The 18,217-nt window shown below is 40.1% G+C and overlaps 1 protein-coding gene across 4 annotated transcripts in view; it reads left to right on the forward strand.

Moving 5' to 3' along the window:
* The window catches only part of CPED1 (cadherin like and PC-esterase domain containing 1), a 270,687-nt gene that overhangs the window by 103,343 nt on the left and 149,127 nt on the right, over window positions 1-18,217 (forward strand). For all 4 annotated transcript variants that reach the window (XM_036425416.2, XM_045576312.1, XM_045576316.1 and 1 more), the window contains 2 exons: window positions 17,025-17,167; window positions 17,864-17,936. In XM_036425416.2, coding sequence (XP_036281309.1) covers window positions 17,025-17,167; window positions 17,864-17,936 — 216 coding nt within the window. The remainder of the gene's footprint in view (window positions 1-17,024; window positions 17,168-17,863; window positions 17,937-18,217) is intronic.

Genomic DNA, 18,217 nt, shown 5'->3' on the forward strand with positions numbered 1-18,217 from the left:
CAGCAAATGTGCAGGGAGGAGAGAGAGGCCCTTGGCAAAGCAGGGGATGTTATTTACAAGGATCCCTTTTAAGGAATGCGTATTTCTCTTACTGGGTTTTGGAAACATGACATGTTGCAGGGATGAAGTTAGCCTCGCTTGTCGTCAATATTCATGCAGTGTCTTTCATAATGTCGGGTGAGATAGCTCATCTATTCCCAGGGTGAAAGCGAACAAGTATAAAGTTACAGTATGTTTTTCAACTTTAGGAAGCGTCCTCCTCTCAATCTTCATTTTACATCTCCAACGGCAGGCTGTGGAGCAGACCTTGTGAAAGCCTTTTTCCCTGAGCATCTGGCCCCTCCGCAGTCTGGGGAGATTTATATCAGATGTGGAGAGAATGGGAATAAAAGCTTGCACCTGAGAGTTTTGTAAAATGAGTTGATGTGTTACTTAGTCTCCTTTTGCTTGGAATAAATTTAAAAGTTGCATCAGGGTGTTCATTTTAAATCATGATTCTATATATGCAGACATTATAATCAGCATAAAATTAAATAAATAAACATGTGACTAAACCTGACAGAGTAAAAATCAAAATAATAACTGCAAGATAATTCCTATCTCATTGGCCCACATTATAATAATAATTAAATATTATTTCAGATATCTATTTGGTCTATAAAAAGAATAATTGTCTTGTAGATGCATATGATTTTGAAGTATATAACATTAATGCAAAATAATTCTATACTGTTAATAGTATCTTTGTCTCTTGTTTTGAAAAATGTTATTTATTCATCCATTCATTTTATTCATTCCCAACTTTGCTCCATAAAAGGTTTGTCAGGTAATTTTGTGAATTTATCAGTTTCTTAATACTGAACCTCAATTCTTATCTTAAATAAGAAGAAAATTAGTCATTAACTGTGGTCACGTTTATTTGATCAAAATGATCATTCAAACACATGATTCTAATTTTCAGAACAACAGGCAACATGTTTAAATCCCCAGAGCCTCAGAGAGTGCCTGGAGCATGGCAGATACCCACAAAATGTTTACCAGTGCATTGTGTCATCATTATCATCTTATTAATGTTCCCTCACTAATTAGAACATACTGAAAACTTTCATCTTGGAAAAATAGGATTTAAGAGTAGGTTCTATAAAAAAATATGTTATATGTAAATTCAAACATCTCATCTGAATTAATGTAGTAATCTGATAAATAGATGAAAATACTAGAGACCCGGAGCACAAAATTCATGCATGGGGCGAGGTGTGGGGGGCGGGTAGTCCCTCAGCCCAGCCTGCACCCTCTCCAATCTGGGACATCCCTCTCACAATCCAGGACTGCTGGCTCCCAACTGCTCACATGCCTGCCTTCCTGATTGCCCCTAACTGCTTTTGCCTGCCAACCTGATCACCCCCTAACCTCTTCCATGCCAGCCTGATTGATGTCTAACTACTCCCCTGCCAGCCTGTTTGCCCCCAACTTCCTTCCTCTGCTGGCCTGGTCACCCCTAACTGCCCTCTCCTGCAGGGTTGATCACCTCCAATTGTCCTCCCTTGCAGGCCTGGTGCCTCCCAACTGCCCTCCCCTGCTGGCCATCTTGTGTCCACATAGGGGCAGGATCTTTGACCACATGGGTGAAGCCATCTTGTGTGTTGGAGTGATGGTCAATCTGCATATTACTCTTTTATTAGATAGGATAGAGGCCTGGTACACAGGTAGGGGCCAGCTGGTTTGCTCTGAAAGGTGTCCTGGATCAGGGACATGGGTTGGCCTGAGTGAGGGGCCTGTGGTGGTTTGCAGGCTAGCCACGCCCTACAGCAACCCAAGCAGAGGCCCTGGTATCTGGAATTTATTTACAATTGAAACTTTGTAGCCTGGAGTGGAGCCAAGCCTCCTGCTCACTCCATGGCGGCAGCCATTTCTGTTTGGATTTGTTTACCTTCTATAATTAAAACTTTGTAACCTTGAGTGGAGGCTTAGGCCTGCAAGGGCTTGCAGAAAGCTTGGCTTCCTCCGTTGCCGGAGAAACGCCTCCCTCCTACTCTCTGTAACTGTAGCCATCTTAGTTGGGTTTACTTGCATACTGGCTCTGATTGGCTGGTGGGTGTGGCTTGTGGAACAGTGTGATTGTTAATTTGCATATTACTCTTTTATTAGGACAATTAACTGAAATGTATGCATTATATATATATTGTATTACAGTGACAACGTAAGGTAAAACAACTCTAATGAATATATTTGCTGATTATTATTTCCTTTAGTACTAGAAAACTAATGGGAAATTATTAGCTATATAGTCAGAAAAATAGGAGTTAGTTAATATGCAAGGATTTCAGAAAGTGTAAAATCAGGAGAGGGCCAAAGCCGGTTTGGCTCAGTGGTAGAGCATCGGTCTGCGGACTGAAAGGTCCCGGGTTCGATTCTGGCCAAGGGCATGCACATTGGTTGCGGGCACATCCCTGGTGGGGGGCGTGCAAGAGGCAGCTGGTCGATGTTTCTCTATCATCGACGTTTCTAGCTCTCTATCTCTCTCCCTTCCTCTCTGTAAAAAATCAATAAGATATATTTAAAAAAAAATAAAATCAGGAGAGGTAAGTGAATTCTTTTAGAATATGTTAAAGATGAGAAAGGGAATTCCTCTGTGGTATCTTGGATGTTAGGTTGTGTATTTCTCTAGTCCTTTGCTCCTCCCTCTTCACGTGTCTTGTTCAAGGCTCCCTTCTCCATGGCTTCATATAGGCCTAGGGAGACCTGTGTAGGATGAGGAAGGGGTGCAGTTGAGGACTTGGCAAGATCAAGTGTTATTTTCCCAAAAGGGAGCCTAGAAGTCCATGGCTTGTGGGCATCATAGAAACTCTTATAAATTAGTCTATGCAGACTTTTCCTCTCTCTGCCATTGCCCAGCACCTCAACACAAGTTCATAAAACACACACGTGTTTAAAGTAAAACATGACATGTAAAGAAGGTAAATAAGTAATGTTTGAAATGCTTTAAATGTCCTCAGAGAGCAGTACCATCTTAATTTTTGAGAGTCTCATTATTTCTTTAATAGGTGAACTTGCTAAGCCAGAATGATGTTCAAGGAGAGAGCAGCTATAATCCCTTCACTACCCTCCATACAATAAAGAATACTTAAGATGGACCTTTGGTTATGAAAGCATGAATCTAGACAAGAACTCCCTGCAAATATCCTAAATATCTCCACTCCTGTGCAGGCACCTAGAGAGTTACTGAATTTAATTTTATTAATCTCAATTCCTGGGCTTTGACAACAGGGCTCACTAATGTTCTCCGTCCCTAGTAATGGGAAAGATCTTCTGAGGTCAGGAAAATATGTTGGGAGAAAAATACCAGATAAAGTCAGCAAAGAATCTGGAGGAAACAAAAAAGAAGAAAAATTTATTTGTCTAAATATCCTTAAAATTCTTGAACGAAGAGATTATGTTCATTTTTTAAATTTAAAATGGAAATAAACCTTCAGTGCCTGACCCAATACCTAGTACTCAGCAGTGGGGTGGGGGTGGAGTGGAGGAGGCTTAGAAAAGAGACTCCACTTATCAAATTGCTGAAAAGAATAATTAGTAATAAAAGCAACCCCTTTAACAAAGTGGTATGTGAATGCAAAGTAATAACAGTGAAAACCATGGCAGGAATGTCTCAAAAAATTCATAACTTTAATGTTTAAGTTTATTAAAAATATATGTATCCAGTAGAGAAGACAAATGATATTTACATATTTTTCTTCAGCTCTAGAAACAAATCAATTTCCCACCAGTTCATTTGAAAGTTTATATTTGTCATTTTAAACAGTTCTTTATTCTTTGAGATCTATTCAAAGGCTGTGGCAAATTCTTAGCATAAGATATCCCCAAATGTGCCAACTAGATAAAATTGATTTGTCTGCTAAAAGAAGACAGGCTTTTGCTCCCTTCAGGAGAAAATCTGACTTGCATTTGTCTTAAGTGATTTATGCATTGCAAGTTTAAAATGAAATGCAGGCCTTTCCCTCCCCTATAGTAAAAGGTGTTTTCAAATTTGAAAGAAACAGCCATCCTACCTAGCTATGAGGTAAAGCAAAATAAAAATGCTGTATTGCCCCCAAGTGGTGCTTTTAGATATTGCACCAATAGCATGAACTATCCAACAGTGAAAGGAAAAGGGGCAAAAATGCTTAAACAGAGCTTTGAGCTTTTTCTTTCATTAGATTATACATATTTATTTTGTAAATGGTACTTGATTATCTGTGCTTGTGGTAGGAAGGCTATGTTTCTAAGCGGAGGCTCTGAATGGTGATAAACCTTCAGTGCAATTTAAATATCGTTGGTCACAAAATTATTCTAAATGTTTTCAGCATTTGTCAGTCATTGGACATTGTTTTTCCATTTAAAACGATTTTGTGACACAATAGGTTTCTTTAATTAATGTAAATCTAGCACTAACACTTTAGACTTATCATCTGAAAACGTATTGCTTTTATCCATCATCTTTTGAATGTACTTCTATTTGATTTCAACTGGAACCCCAAAGTGGCTATTAAACTGGAGTTCCTTTGAAATATGGAAGTGGCCTGATTTTGTGATGTGGCACTAAAAGTTTGTCTTTCATTTCTCTGAGTACTACTGAGGTAGACAAAGATGCTCGTTTCTCATTATTGTTGCATTCTATATCTACTGTAATGCACAGGTAGATTTCATAGCTTTTGCTAATTCTGTCACTGTGGGGCACAATTTCCATAAGGCAGCCATTCTCTGACTCCCTCGCTTGCCCATGTGGAGAACCCCACACCACCACTCTGCCCACTTTGTCTCATAGCAGCTTGTCCTCTCACCTCCACGGCCAGACTTAGGAAACCAGTTTTTCAAAGCTCTATGAAGCAGGTCTTTAATGTTCAGAGAAAGGGAAAGCAAACAGGAGAGGAAACCCAGGTCTCCCTGCATTTATACAGGGGTGGGCAAAAGTAGGTTTGCATTATCCATATGGAAAATAATACAGTAATTGCCCTAGCTGGTTTGGCTCAGTGGGTAGAGAGTCAGCCTGTGGACTGAAGGGTCCGGGGTTCAATTTGAGTCAAGGTCACATGTCTGGGTTGCTGGCTCGATCCCCAGTAGCTGGCGTGCAGGAGGCAGCCAATCAATGATTCCTTCTCATCATTGATGTTCTATCTATCTCTCCCTCTGCCTTCCTCTCAGAAGTCAACAAGAAAATATATATTTTTAAAAAGAAAATAATACAATGATTAATGAATGATTAAACTCTGTGTTTCACGGACTCACAATTGCAAACCTACTTTTGCCCAGCCCTGTATATACCCACATATTATGTGCCTCCCCCTTTAAATCAGCTTCTCCATTTCCAGTGTCTAATCTTCCAGAATCCACAGCCTTCTCTGCAGGTTTAGAGAAGTGCCATACCAAAATGATTTCCACTGGAAATTTTATTTCCATTTGAAAAGTATGAGATTTCTCCCATGGGCTTGAAACCCAAATCATCTACATAAATAATATGTATTCAAGTCACAGAAGGTAAAATCATTACTCTAAACCCAGACATCACAGAAGAAAAACATTATGCTAAGGAAATATATTTCATTTCTATGCTTCCAAGGAGTTACTGTTAAAGTGAAAAGAAGTGGGGCTTAAAAATGACCAGGGCAATGAGGACACCCTTTCAGGCTGAGTGATAAGCAAATATGGAATGCACTTTTACTCTGAAGGAGAGAGAGAAAACACTGCTGCTGGGTCTAGAAGACTAAAAAGAAAAGTCCCCAGGCGTAACCTTTGGGCCTTGGGATAGATGTCCCGTAGCAAAGTCCTCATGGCAGCTGCATGGCCTCAGGCAAGCCTTTCACCCTCTCCGATCCACTTCCTGTGCCTGTAACATAGGACTAGTTTCCAACGCACAAATTTACTGGGTATTTCCCATAAGCTCGTCATTGTGTTCGTTTCCAGTGGTACAGTAATAAACAAGAGAAAAATCCCTACCTCTGTGGAGTTTATGTGGAATGGTAGATGAGTTAAAGAACTAATTATACATATATTAGAGGTATTAGAGGTCCAGTGCATGAAATGTGTGCACTGGGGGGGCGGGGTGGGGTGGGGGAGGAGAGGCGTCCCCCAGCCTGGCCTGTGCCCTCTCACAGTCTGGGAGCCCTCGGGGCATGTCTGACTAACAGCTTAAGCAAGGGGAGTGGGCCTAAGCCAGTAGTCAGACATCCTTAGTGCTGCCACAGAGGCAGGAGAGGATCCCGACTGAGAGCCCAGCTTCTGGCTGGGCAGTGCGCCCCCTGTGGGAGTGCACTAACCACTAAGGGCAGCTCCTGTGTTGAGCGAGATCAGGCCAAAATGGACTCTTCAACATCCCCTGAGAGGTCCCAGATTGGGAGAGGGTACAGGCCAGGGCAAGGGACCCCAGGGGTGAATGATTGCTGGGCTGGGAAAGGACACAGGGAGGCTGGCCAGCCAGGGAGGGACCGCAGGAGGGCTCCAGGGCATGTCTGTCCTGTCTCCCTCAGTCCTGATTGGCTGGACCCCAGCAGCAAACTAACCTACTACCGGTAGTTGGAGTGTCTGCCCCCTGCTCAACTGCTTGTTATAGCAAGCAGTTGAGCAGCCTTTGCATGTCATTATCATATTACGCTTTGATTGGTTGAACTGACAACCAGACACAGCATATTAGGCTTTTATTATATAGAATAAACGAACATAGGCAATTACAGATTTTTAACTATAGCAAAAAATAAAATTAATAAGAATGATGTGTAAAAAGTAAGTGGGTTGCCTACTTTATGAGTTAGAAAGGTTTCCCTGACTAAATGATATCTGAGCTGTAATTCATGAATGAGACTAAGGGTCATAGGAAGAGCTCATGAAGAAACATTCCCAGCAAATGGACAATCCCAATGTCTGGAGGCAGGAGAGTCCTTGCACGTTTACAGAAAATCAATAGCACTGAAAGTGTATTCTGGGGAACTAAAATGATGGAGAGGAGGCAGTGGAGAAAGGCAGTGGCAAACTACAGGGGCTGAGAGGCATGTCAGGAATTTGGAGCCTGCAATATAGTAAACAGGAGAATGGTATAGTTTGATTGGCCTTTCCAATCCCACTCTGCAGCTGAGTAGAGAAGGGATTGAAAGGGGTTGTGAGTGGAGGCAGAGAAATCATTTGCAAGGCTATTCAGGTGACCAGATGAGGAGGGATAGCAGCTTGTGCTAATAGTTGCTGGGGTGATCATTCAGAGGTGGAGATAAGTGGATACCTCTGGAGGGAGACATGAGAATTGGTGATGAGCTGAGAAGGAGGGGAGAGAGAAATAGCACAAAGATGAGTCCTCAGCCATTATTTGAATGGTGGTGCCATTCCCTGAGATAGATTCAGGCGTCTTCAAACTACGGCCCGCGGGCCACATGCGGCCCGCAGAGGAGTCTGATTCGGCCCGCCAGGTTTTTTGGGCAGTGAGCGCAGCCGAGGTGTTACAGTAGGAATTAGTAGCTCTCTGAGGGACCGTGATCTGGCCCCCACTTTAAAAAGTTTGAGGACCCCTGGATCAGGTGGAGAGAATGGGGCAGAGATGTGTGGAATGAGCAAGTGGAGAGGGGAGGGAGACGGCTCAGATCTCACAGCAGCTTACCATTTACATGCTCCTGTCCATTTGTCTGGGGCTTGGGCCTCCTGTGCTCCAGACCCTGACTGAGGGCCCTACACAGAAAAGTTCTGCCTGGGATTGATGTTTCTTCACCCATTCACTTTCTCTTTCTGACTTTTCCCTCCTTATTCCCCTCCCTCTGCCATTCCCAAAAGAGGTATCATATTGCTTCTAAACAAAAGAGGACTAAGTAGTTGCTCTTACTTCCTAGGATGACAAGGAATGTCCCATGTGTCAGGAGGAATGATGTGACTTGAACTGTGCTTTGTAAAGATGACCCTGGCAGCAATCAAAGGGAAAGTGGGCAGGGGCAGGGAAATCAGATGTCAGCAGTTAGGACCACAATGGGAAGACATTGGTTTGGGCTATATCTATCTATATAAAAATCCAGTGACCTTAACGCTGTCATAACGGAAATGACCAGATACCAGAACACTATGGCCTTTGGCCCAGGCCGGCCTCCCTCCCCAGCAGGGACCACCACCTTGATAGGAGGCGTGGCTGGCCTGCAAACTACCCACATCCCCTCACCCAGGCCGGCCTCACCTCCCAGCGGGGACTCCCACTGAAGGGCAAGGCTGTCCTGAAAAATGCTGGTGTCCCTTGCCCATGCCAGCCTCACCCTCAAGGTGGTCCAAGGGTGGAGCTGGTCCCCACCCATGCACCAAGCCTCTATTCCTATATATTAAAAGGGTAATATGAAAATTGACTCTAAAGATAGAAGGACCAAAAGGACCATTGGACCAGTTGCACTACCTCTTGGAGCCCGGCTGGCAGGCTCTGATCACCTGATGGAAAATGGGGGACAGGGCTGAGTGGCAATGTGTGTGTGTGTGGCAGGGGGGGAAGGGGGGCTGGCTGTGGGAAGCCAGGGAAAATGGCCCTGATCGCATGCCAGGCCTAGAGACTGTACCCACGTACGAATTTTGTGTGCTGGGCCTCAAGTATTATTATATTTAAATAGTGCCCTGGTGCACGGATTTGTGCACATTGCAAGGAAATTAATTAGAAGGTGGCTGGCAGGGCAGGACTGGGTGAGACAGGTCAGACATGCCCTGGAGCCAACCTCCCACAGTCCCTCCCCAGGCAGCTGCACCTGCGATGGCACCATTACTGGAAGGGCATCTGTGGAGTGAGCGAGGTCCCTCTGGCAGGTGGGGTCCCTTGGCCTGGCCTGCAGGGATGGGCTGAAACTGGCTCTCTGACATCCCCCTATGGGTCCCAAATTGCAAGAGGGCAGTTCTTGGGTATCGCACCTCAGAATCGGGCTCCCTCCTCTCTGGTTCCAGGGTGCATCACCTGAGAACCACTGCTGCCAAGTTACCGCAGCTTGGCAGCTCCTGATTGATCATCTGCCCCCTGATGGTCAGTGCGTTTCATAGCTATTGGTTGGGTAGTTGGGCAATAGCTTAGCCTTTTGTATATATAGATTAGAATACTAACTCATGAACATTTAAATTGTACACAACAATTAAATGCCCACGTAAACTACCCCATATAAACAAGTGAGTTTTGTTAGGACACTGGTCAGAAAGAGGTATAAAGTCAGTGATGGGAGAGAGCTGAGGGTCGTAATAAATCTATGGAGTCAACAGACTTTAGCCCTACAGCCTTATATGTTAGGGCAAATTGCTCGGTCATTTTCTTTATTGTACAATCAGAATCCATTATTTTCATAATGAATACACTTCTTTTTCTTTTGTGATTGACCATGAAACTTAATAATTCCTAGAATAGATATCCTACATAAAACATCCAGAACATAAATGAAAAATATTTCCCTTTTTGCTTTCTTACTCACTTAAGAGTATAGATATATCAGATAGGTATCTTGCTGTCAAATGCATCCCTGTTTGCAAATTTTGGTACTGCCTATTGCAAATATTAATTGTTAAAAATATTAGCAGATTTCAATGTCATTTTCTACTCAAGACAATAAAAGATGGATAGTTTTCAAAGCAAGCTATCAGAACATCTCTTTTTGAAGGCTCAAAGAATACGTAGGTTTTACCTTTAATAGAAATAATTTTGACCTTTTGAAACAATAACATTCACGTAAAGAAAATTACAATAGTAGACATTTATATGTAGAATCCAGTGGTAAAATCTTTACAACTTTAACTTTTGCTTTTTACTGCTAAATCTCTCTGCTCTTTTATATGCCATTGAGAGATTTCAGAAGGGGCAATAAAAAGATAACCTTGCCAATTTTCTAGGGAAGTTGAATATAATACAATCAAGGTTCTACCGTTCAAAGCAAACAAATTTTTATGCTATTCACACATCTTTTGTATTTTTGCACCCTGCTTCTGACCAATTCTCTGATGTACATGTGGGGGAACTTTATAGCTATAAAACTGATTAAATCACATGTAATTTCCTAATTCAATGTAAGATCTAAAGCTTAGGGTTATATTTTTAAATAATTTTAATTGATTTTTAGAGAGAGAGGAAGGGAGAAGGATAGAGAGAGGAAAACATCAATATGAGAGCCTTACATCAATCGGCTTCTTCTTGCATGCCCCTTACCTGGGCATGTGCCCTGGCCAGGAATCAAACTGGCAACTGTTTGGTGCATGGAAGATGGATAGATAGAAAAAGCAATAGATGGATAGATAGATGATGGTAGATAGATGATAGATGATAGATAGATAAATAGATAGAGCAATAGATAGATGATGATAGGTAGATGTTAGATAGATAGATGATAGATGATAATAGATAGATAGCTATATGATAGCTATATGATAGATAGATAGATAGATAGATAGATAGATAGATAGATAGATAGATAAATAGATAGATAGATCAGCCAGTGCAGCTCAGTTGGTTGGGTATTGTCCCATGCACCAAAGGGTTATTAATAAGTGCAAATGAATAAAATTATTCAAGTTGCTGGAAGCATGAAACTTATTTAAGTATTAGAATTTTGATCTACTTCCAGGAAATGAGTAAAAGCCATCCACATTTAGGTTCAGCCAAGTAATTCAGGTTTTTCATGAAGACAATTTTTAAAGAGCTAAAACAAATGATGATAATATTTATGTTCTTAAATCATTTGATTTAACACATAGTTTGTTTTTGATCCAGGCAATTTAAGTTACAAAAAGAGTATTTTTAGTTTTTCCAAAAGGTAATTGGGCTACATAAATACTCAAGTTGTTGAATTGCTCTTTTAGATATGCTTGAGAATTGTGATGGTTTCATCAGAGTAAAAACAGATAATCCATCCTTCTGTATTTTGGGGTCCACCCACATCCCTAAACTAGTGCAATCAATTCGCCAGGGCAGAAGTAGTGCTGGTTTTGCTGGCAGCACCCTGCTTGGCTCCCTCCTGGCTACAGGACCTTAGGCACGTGCTTGTGTTCGAAGCATCAGGCTCTTCATCTGTAAAAGGGGGACCGTGAGCTTCAACCTCAGCATTGCTATGAATATAAAGAAAACAATGTGTCAGCAATGGTCATGGTCAGGTCACGGTGTCAGCTTAGCCAAGGTTATTAAATAAAACCCAGAATTATAGCCAAACAACCACAAGCGCACTCAATGAGAACTTGTATCAGTACTTAGGTTTGCTATTTAGCCATTTTTATCCCTTTTTCAAATCTCTTTTCCTTCTATTTTAAAATACCATATCCCCCCCTGCCCTCCATAAATCATGACCATTGATTTAAAGCACCAAGGTGACTTTTTTTCAGAGTCCAGAATGCTCACAAGGACCTTATTACAACTCTCTGGCACACAGCAGGTGCCTTCCTCTGAGCCAGTCATGTCCAGAGCCATGACCTTCAAGCTGGGTGCCCTGCTATGTGCCTCTGGGGATACAGAAAGATGCCCTAAGGCAGGGGTAGGGAACCTTTTTGTTTGGAAGGGACATTTGGATATTTATGACATCATTCCAGGGCCATACAAAATTACCAACTTAAAGATTAGCCTGCTATATTCGGTCACACCATTTAATTAACTCACCCCTAAGGCCTTGGCAGGGCCAGACCAAATGATTCCACAGGCTGCTTTGGTTTGCATTTCCATAATGATTAGTGATATCAATCACCTATAATAATAAAAATGTAACATGCTAATTAGACTGGACAGCCGAAAGACCTTCCAGACATCATTCCAGATGTCCTTCTGGGTGAAGCCATGGTGGCGGGGGCTGAGGCAGGAGTGGTTAGGAGTGATCAGGGAGGCAGGAGAGCATTTAGGGGCATTAGGCAGGCAATCAGAGTGGTTAGGGGTGATCAGGCAGGCAGGCAAGAGGTTAAGGGTGATCAAGCGGCAGGCAAAGTGGTTAGGGATGATCAGGCAGGCAGGCAGGTGAGTGGTTAGGAGCCAGTGGCCTCGGATTGCGAGAGGGATTTCTGACTGCCAGTTTAGGCCTGATTCCTGTGAGACCCTGATTGTGAGAGAGTGCAGGCCAGGCTGAGGGACCCATCCCCACCGTTCATAAATTTTGTGCACTGGGCCTCTAGTCTGTTCATCTGCTTGTTGGTACAAGATGATTTTAAGTACCAATATTTCTTATTCTGAGATAAAAAATTCTCTTTTATACGTTAATACTGACATAAATTCTAGTACTCATTGGTAAGGCTCAATGCTATGAAGCACTACTCAAAGTTCCAAATATTGAAATATCAGTATTTTCTTGTAGCTTTCCAATTAGTCAAGAGTATGACTTAAAAAGAACTCTAATATTGGTTAATCTTGCATTCTTTCTTTTAACTCTTCGGTTAACTTTTCTTATCTCAAAAATCCTCTCAAACAACAGTAAGTTTCTATTTTTCAAAGGTTTCATTGCAACACACCAGAAAAAGGCATATCTCCCCTGTCTCATGAAATGGAAACAAGACATAAACATGTTGTCTGAAAGAGAAAAATTATGTTATCCAGAGCCCCAGTAATCGATTTCTCTTTCCAAAGTCTCTGTAGTTTCTGTAATGTTGAACTTAAGTTTATTTATTCAACAGTATTTATGCAAGACTGACTCTGCATTAGTTACTGATCACCCAAAGATAAAATGTATAGTTTCTGCCCTAAAAGATCTTACAATCTAGTGAAAAGCAGATAAAACTCAGCATGTTTAACACAGAACAGCACATGTTGCCGTTGAGAGCAATTTGCCCAAGGCCTTGTGGGAGGATGAAGTGAAATAATGAGGAAGAGCCCAGAATTTAGCATGTGAGGGTCTGTGAGACGTGGGGTGGGAAAATGAGGCAGAAAGAATGGTGGCTGCAAGTGTTTTAAGATATCAGAGACATCACTGAAGTTTTCCTACAGATATTTTTGACATCTCAGTTTTTCCTGTCCTTTCATTTTATTTTATTTTATTTTTAAAAATATATCTTTTATTGATTTCTTTTTTACAGAGAGGAAGGGAGAGAGAGAGGTAGAAACATCAATGAGAGAAAAACATCAATCACCTGCCTCCTGCACACCCCCAATGGGGATGTGCCCACAACCAAGGCACATGCCCTTGATCGGAATGGAAGCTGGGACCCTTCAGACTGCAGGCTGATGCTCTATCCACTGAGCCAAATTGGTTAGGGCATCCTGTCCTTTCATTTTAACGATAATTTTTATCCATTTATGTATACATATTTTAATAAGTTGCTTGAATGGATAGATGTAAGAATTATAAATACCTTACTGTGTTATACCTTGAATTTAACACAGGTATAAAGAAATGTTGATGCTTAAACGGTCAGATTTGGCAACCATAATCTTACCCTCATTTTCTATATAATTTATTTTGCATTAAATTGGTACTTCATTTTTACATTGAAGGACACTGTATAGTTTATAAAATAGATTCATATCATGTTAAAAGTTTTAAACTGATGTTGTATTCATTTTTACCTCACTGCTACGACACCGATTTCCTTGGGATCTTAAATTCTCATATTTGTGTAACTCAGAAACATTAAATAAAAGTGTTGACCTAGAAAGGGAGAAATCTCTCTGATGTCTGAGCTCATGGCTTGATTGTTTTTAAATTAACAAGGAAAGTGAAGGTACTCCTTGGGTTATGAAAGCTCCCAGGTGAAATGTGTTTTTCAGGTTCTGGGGTTTTGAATGAGATTAATAACAAATAATTTCAGACTTTACATTGTCTCATAAGGTCATTGAGCATTACTAATAGTTCTCTCTTTTTGCATCTGAGCACCCTGAGACGCACAGAACTCAAGTAATCTGACCAAGGAAATACAAATTAGTGTAATAAAATACAATACAACCAGACACTCAAAGGAGTCCTCCGCTTAGCTTACATGGAGTAATTACAGAAAAACAAATAGAAGTATTGTGCCTCTTTTGGGTGACTTACTGAAAGCTGACGATTTAAAAAAAATACATCTATTAAGCACTAACATGACTTTACTACCATCTCTATAGTTTGATTGTCACTATACTAAGTAAATTAAATAGAAGCTGCCAATCAAGTGGAAATTAGAATTGAAGGGCTTAAATGAATTGAAATCTAGGCAGAGAGATAGAAGGAAATATACACAGAGACAAAAATTGGGAACAACAACAAAATTAAAACCCCACAAAAATAAGACAAGTTCCCTTTTGAATGGTGCTTTTTGAGTGCCACTTCTCTCTCTTCAGACATCTGTTTATGAAGGCAGCTACATCCTGGTCCCCGGCTTTCCTGGTCATTGGTTTGTGTTAGTCCTTCTGTTAGCAGGGAGATGGGAGAGAAGCCAGTTATTTGGGTCCTTCAGTTTTGCTCTTCCCATTTCTGTTAGACAGCACATCACTGGAGCTGTCTGTGCAAGCATCATGCCTCTTTATGCTCTCCTTTTAAAACATTTCTATTGAAAGGCTTTTCATATATTAAATATTCCTCCTTGGCTGGTATCACAAATGTTTGAATTCCCAGAGGCAGCTTGATCTTCCCAAATCATGCATTGCATTATGAAAATCTGGGTTCGACAACCACTTTAATTGAATTCCCTTTAAATGGCTGAGGACTTGTTTTAATTAATAAAAGGAGCTAAGTCGTAGTGAGTTATGGATATGTGCCAGTGGCGATGTAACTCATGTACGTTCTGTCATTTAATCTTAGCAGTACCTGTAGGAAGTAGATGCCGTGATTAATCCCACAGTCTCACAATGTAATAACAACAGACACAGAGCCAACGTTTTGCCTCTGGGACTTTCTGCCTCTCGAGCCTGTTACCTCTGTGCTTTGTATTTCTCCCCCGGAGCTCAGAGCATGATGATTTCCACGGAGTAAAATTCTCAACAAAAGTTGAATTAAATGGCACTGCATTCATGTACTGGCAGCCTGTTTTCAATGCTCAGTTGGAGTTAGAAATGAAGAAATAACCATTTTCACAGTAAAAGAAAAAATGTAATCCTAAAATATTAATTCGATTATTATTTTTTGCCCTGAAGGATATAATCTGATAATTCATCTTATGTATCTTATATGCTGCACAAACATTTTGAACTTTCTTAAATTATTAACCTTGACCTTTGTGATATTCAGAAAACATTAAAATGTGAAAATACAATATATATGTTCAATAACTCTACATGATACAGTGAAGTGAGTGAAATATGATGAGTTGCTTTTATTTGGAAAAGCATAATATTATTGTTTTGACTCAAGGGCGTTAACATTTTCAGTGTTAGCATTAATTTGTTTTCTTTTGATCATTCAATTATTATATTCTTTTTTTTTTTTAGCGAAATGGAAAAACGTCCCAATTGCCAAAGCTAATGATGTGTTCATAGTGCCTTTAAGTATATATCTCATTAGGTTTGTGTTAGTCTGCTGGTAAAAGTTTATGAAGTCGGAAGTTTGCTTATATATTTTAAAGATACATTTATCATTTCCTCAGGTGATTTGTGCCGATATCTGTCCTTCATTACCAAAGCAACAAAAGTTTTTCCTTTTACAGTTGTAAGCAGTTCAATAGATGTTGTCTGTTTTTCCAAAACATGAATAGAATACCTGCTTCATTGTTTATACAAAAATATTTTAAAATTGAAATTATTTTTTTCAATTACAATTGGCATTCAATATTAATTAATATTTGTTTCAGATGTAAAAAATATTTTTAGTCTTTGAAAAGAGTATGTCTATCCAAAGTCTATGAATTAATAAGATTTGTGTTTGTTTGTTTGTTTGTTTTTGACTTGTACTCTGGTGCTAAGTATCCTCTTGAAGTAATTTTGCTGTTGCAATTGCATTCATAGTTAAAAGCAAGTAAAAATTGCCATTTGTGATGTCAATTGTAGTATTTCTAAGAAGGCATAGACCTGAGCATCATTTCCTTTTGCAATACTGTTCTATCCTCTCCATCCCAGTGGAGCCTCATTTTATAACCAGAGGCCCGATGCATGAAATTTGTGCAAGGGTCTCAGTCCCCGCAGCCCCAGCTTCATCTGGAAGGTCACCTGGACAGTCATTCTGCTATTTGGTCTAATTAATATATTACCTCTTTATTATATAGAATGGTTGGAGAACTCTGAGATTCTGTTAGATTCTTTAATAGTGGGATAGACCTCCCACAGCAAAATGCTGTGAAGAAGCAACTTTGACATACTTGTTTTTGTTCTGACAGATGGGGGAAAGCGATAATAAGATGCTTAGATTTGAATTTCATACTTTCCAGTAGCTTTCAAATACATTTTCTCCTAATATGGTTTCACAGCACTCTGCTGGTAGGTGCTGACCCATTTTAAAGAAGACACAAAAATTTGGAGAATTGAGTTGCAAATCTGAGGTCATCTGGCTGGCAGAGTAAGAAATTAAACTTGGGCATTCTGATCACCAGCCTGTTACAGTTTCCTCTCGCTCTCCATGGAGAGATGCCACAAAAAGAGCAAACAATGGAGTAAGCATCTCCAAAGCAATTGAAATCACAAGGTGTCGTGACACCCCACGTTCATTTAAAAGGCTTCTGTTTTTAAAATATGTGTAATTTATAGATATTTTATAATATGTATGATATAGGCAGGTGGCAAAGTAGGTTTACATTTGTATGTAAAACAGTTTATTTTTGTATTAATATTTATTTAATGATTGTATTATTTATTATTACTCTTAACCTACTTTTGCCTATTCCTGTATTCATTATATAATATATAATACCTGCAGAATATTATATACTCTTCCTACATATACTATACCTTATGTGTATTGTATATACCACATTATATATATATATATATATATGTGTGTGTGTGTGTGTGTGTGTGTGTGTGTGTGTGTGTATATATATATATACATATATATATCTTAGGTTATCAAACTTTCCTAATTAGGAGTTTTTAAGTGTGACAAAGAGAGTGAATCGAAAGGAATCTTTCAAATTGGTCCCCTTGGAAATGACAGACAAACCGGGATGTTGTTTGAACATAGGAGCTGTTTACTTTGTTGCAGCTGCAGACCTTCTTTGAGACATTCCTGAGGGCCAGTTCGCCTCTCCAGGCTTTGGACAACATGAAGGAAGCCATCAGCAAACTCCTGCTGGCTGCCGAAGCTTTCAGCGAAACGTCTCCTCTGGGACCGAAGGCCTTCCACAGGTGAGCGCAAAGCCCGATGTTAAAAAGAGAAAAACCCGGCCCGTTAGAAATGGATTGTTAGTGAAAATATATCTTCATTATCACATGTAGGTGCTTCTTGAAAAATGTTCTGTTATCTTGTTAACAGATCCTAAACCATCAGAGTGCATTGCAGACTAGTCCGGGTCTAAACAGTGGGTGACAAGAAGTAGAGCAACGTTACTTAAACTGATGTTTTAAAATGCAGCCCCTTCCAAGCTTAGCTATTTCTATCATATACTTATCACTGACTAGCTATATATTTTTACAGGCTTTTATGATCAAAGTTTAATAGCGCCTCTGTCCATATCTCAGTGAACTTGAGTATCATCTAATGCCCCTTTCCTAGGGAAATGTTAAAGCCAGTGTGCCAGAAGAGGGGATGAATCCTTTAACATTACCGTGCTTTGTATGCGAATGAGACTATTTGGGTTTTCACAGCCCGACTTCATTGTTGCATTATGAATACTTCAGATATATTTGTATTTTCTGTAAGAAACAAAACAGATTCCAAATACAAAATGAAATTGCACGCAATTTTAGATGATCCGAAAACTGCTCTTTTTAATTATTACAGACCTTGAAATGTAACTAGAGTAACTGTTCAGAATGTTATTCCAAATAATAGGTGAGATGCAGCAGATAGAATATAATTTGTTCCCTGTGGTTTCATTTCAGATGCAGTTTATGTTTTCAACTTTTAACCTTTGACATCAGTTATGGCAGTTTCACTTCCCCTGTGGTGCTCCAGGTGAGTGTGTCGGAGGGCTGTGTGAGCTCCCACTTTATGCTGAACAGGGTGTGTGTGTGTGTGTGTGTGTGTGTGTGTGTGTGTGATTTTAATTCACAGTAAGGAGTCAATAAATAGCAACTTTATTAAAGTCACTATTTACGTTTATGATGGCTCAGAGAATTAACCAGTATGTGGAGAGCCTGTGATTTGAGTTCCAACTCCAGCTATGCATTCCTACAGAACAAGCATGGATTTTTCTATGGTTCAAAAACTGCTTATGAAAGAAACAGGGTATAAAA

The sequence above is a fragment of the Pipistrellus kuhlii genome, unplaced genomic scaffold (genome assembly GCF_014108245.1).
Source record: "Pipistrellus kuhlii isolate mPipKuh1 unplaced genomic scaffold, mPipKuh1.p scaffold_m20_p_10, whole genome shotgun sequence".
In the NCBI taxonomy this organism is placed as follows: Eukaryota; Metazoa; Chordata; class Mammalia; order Chiroptera; family Vespertilionidae; genus Pipistrellus; species Pipistrellus kuhlii.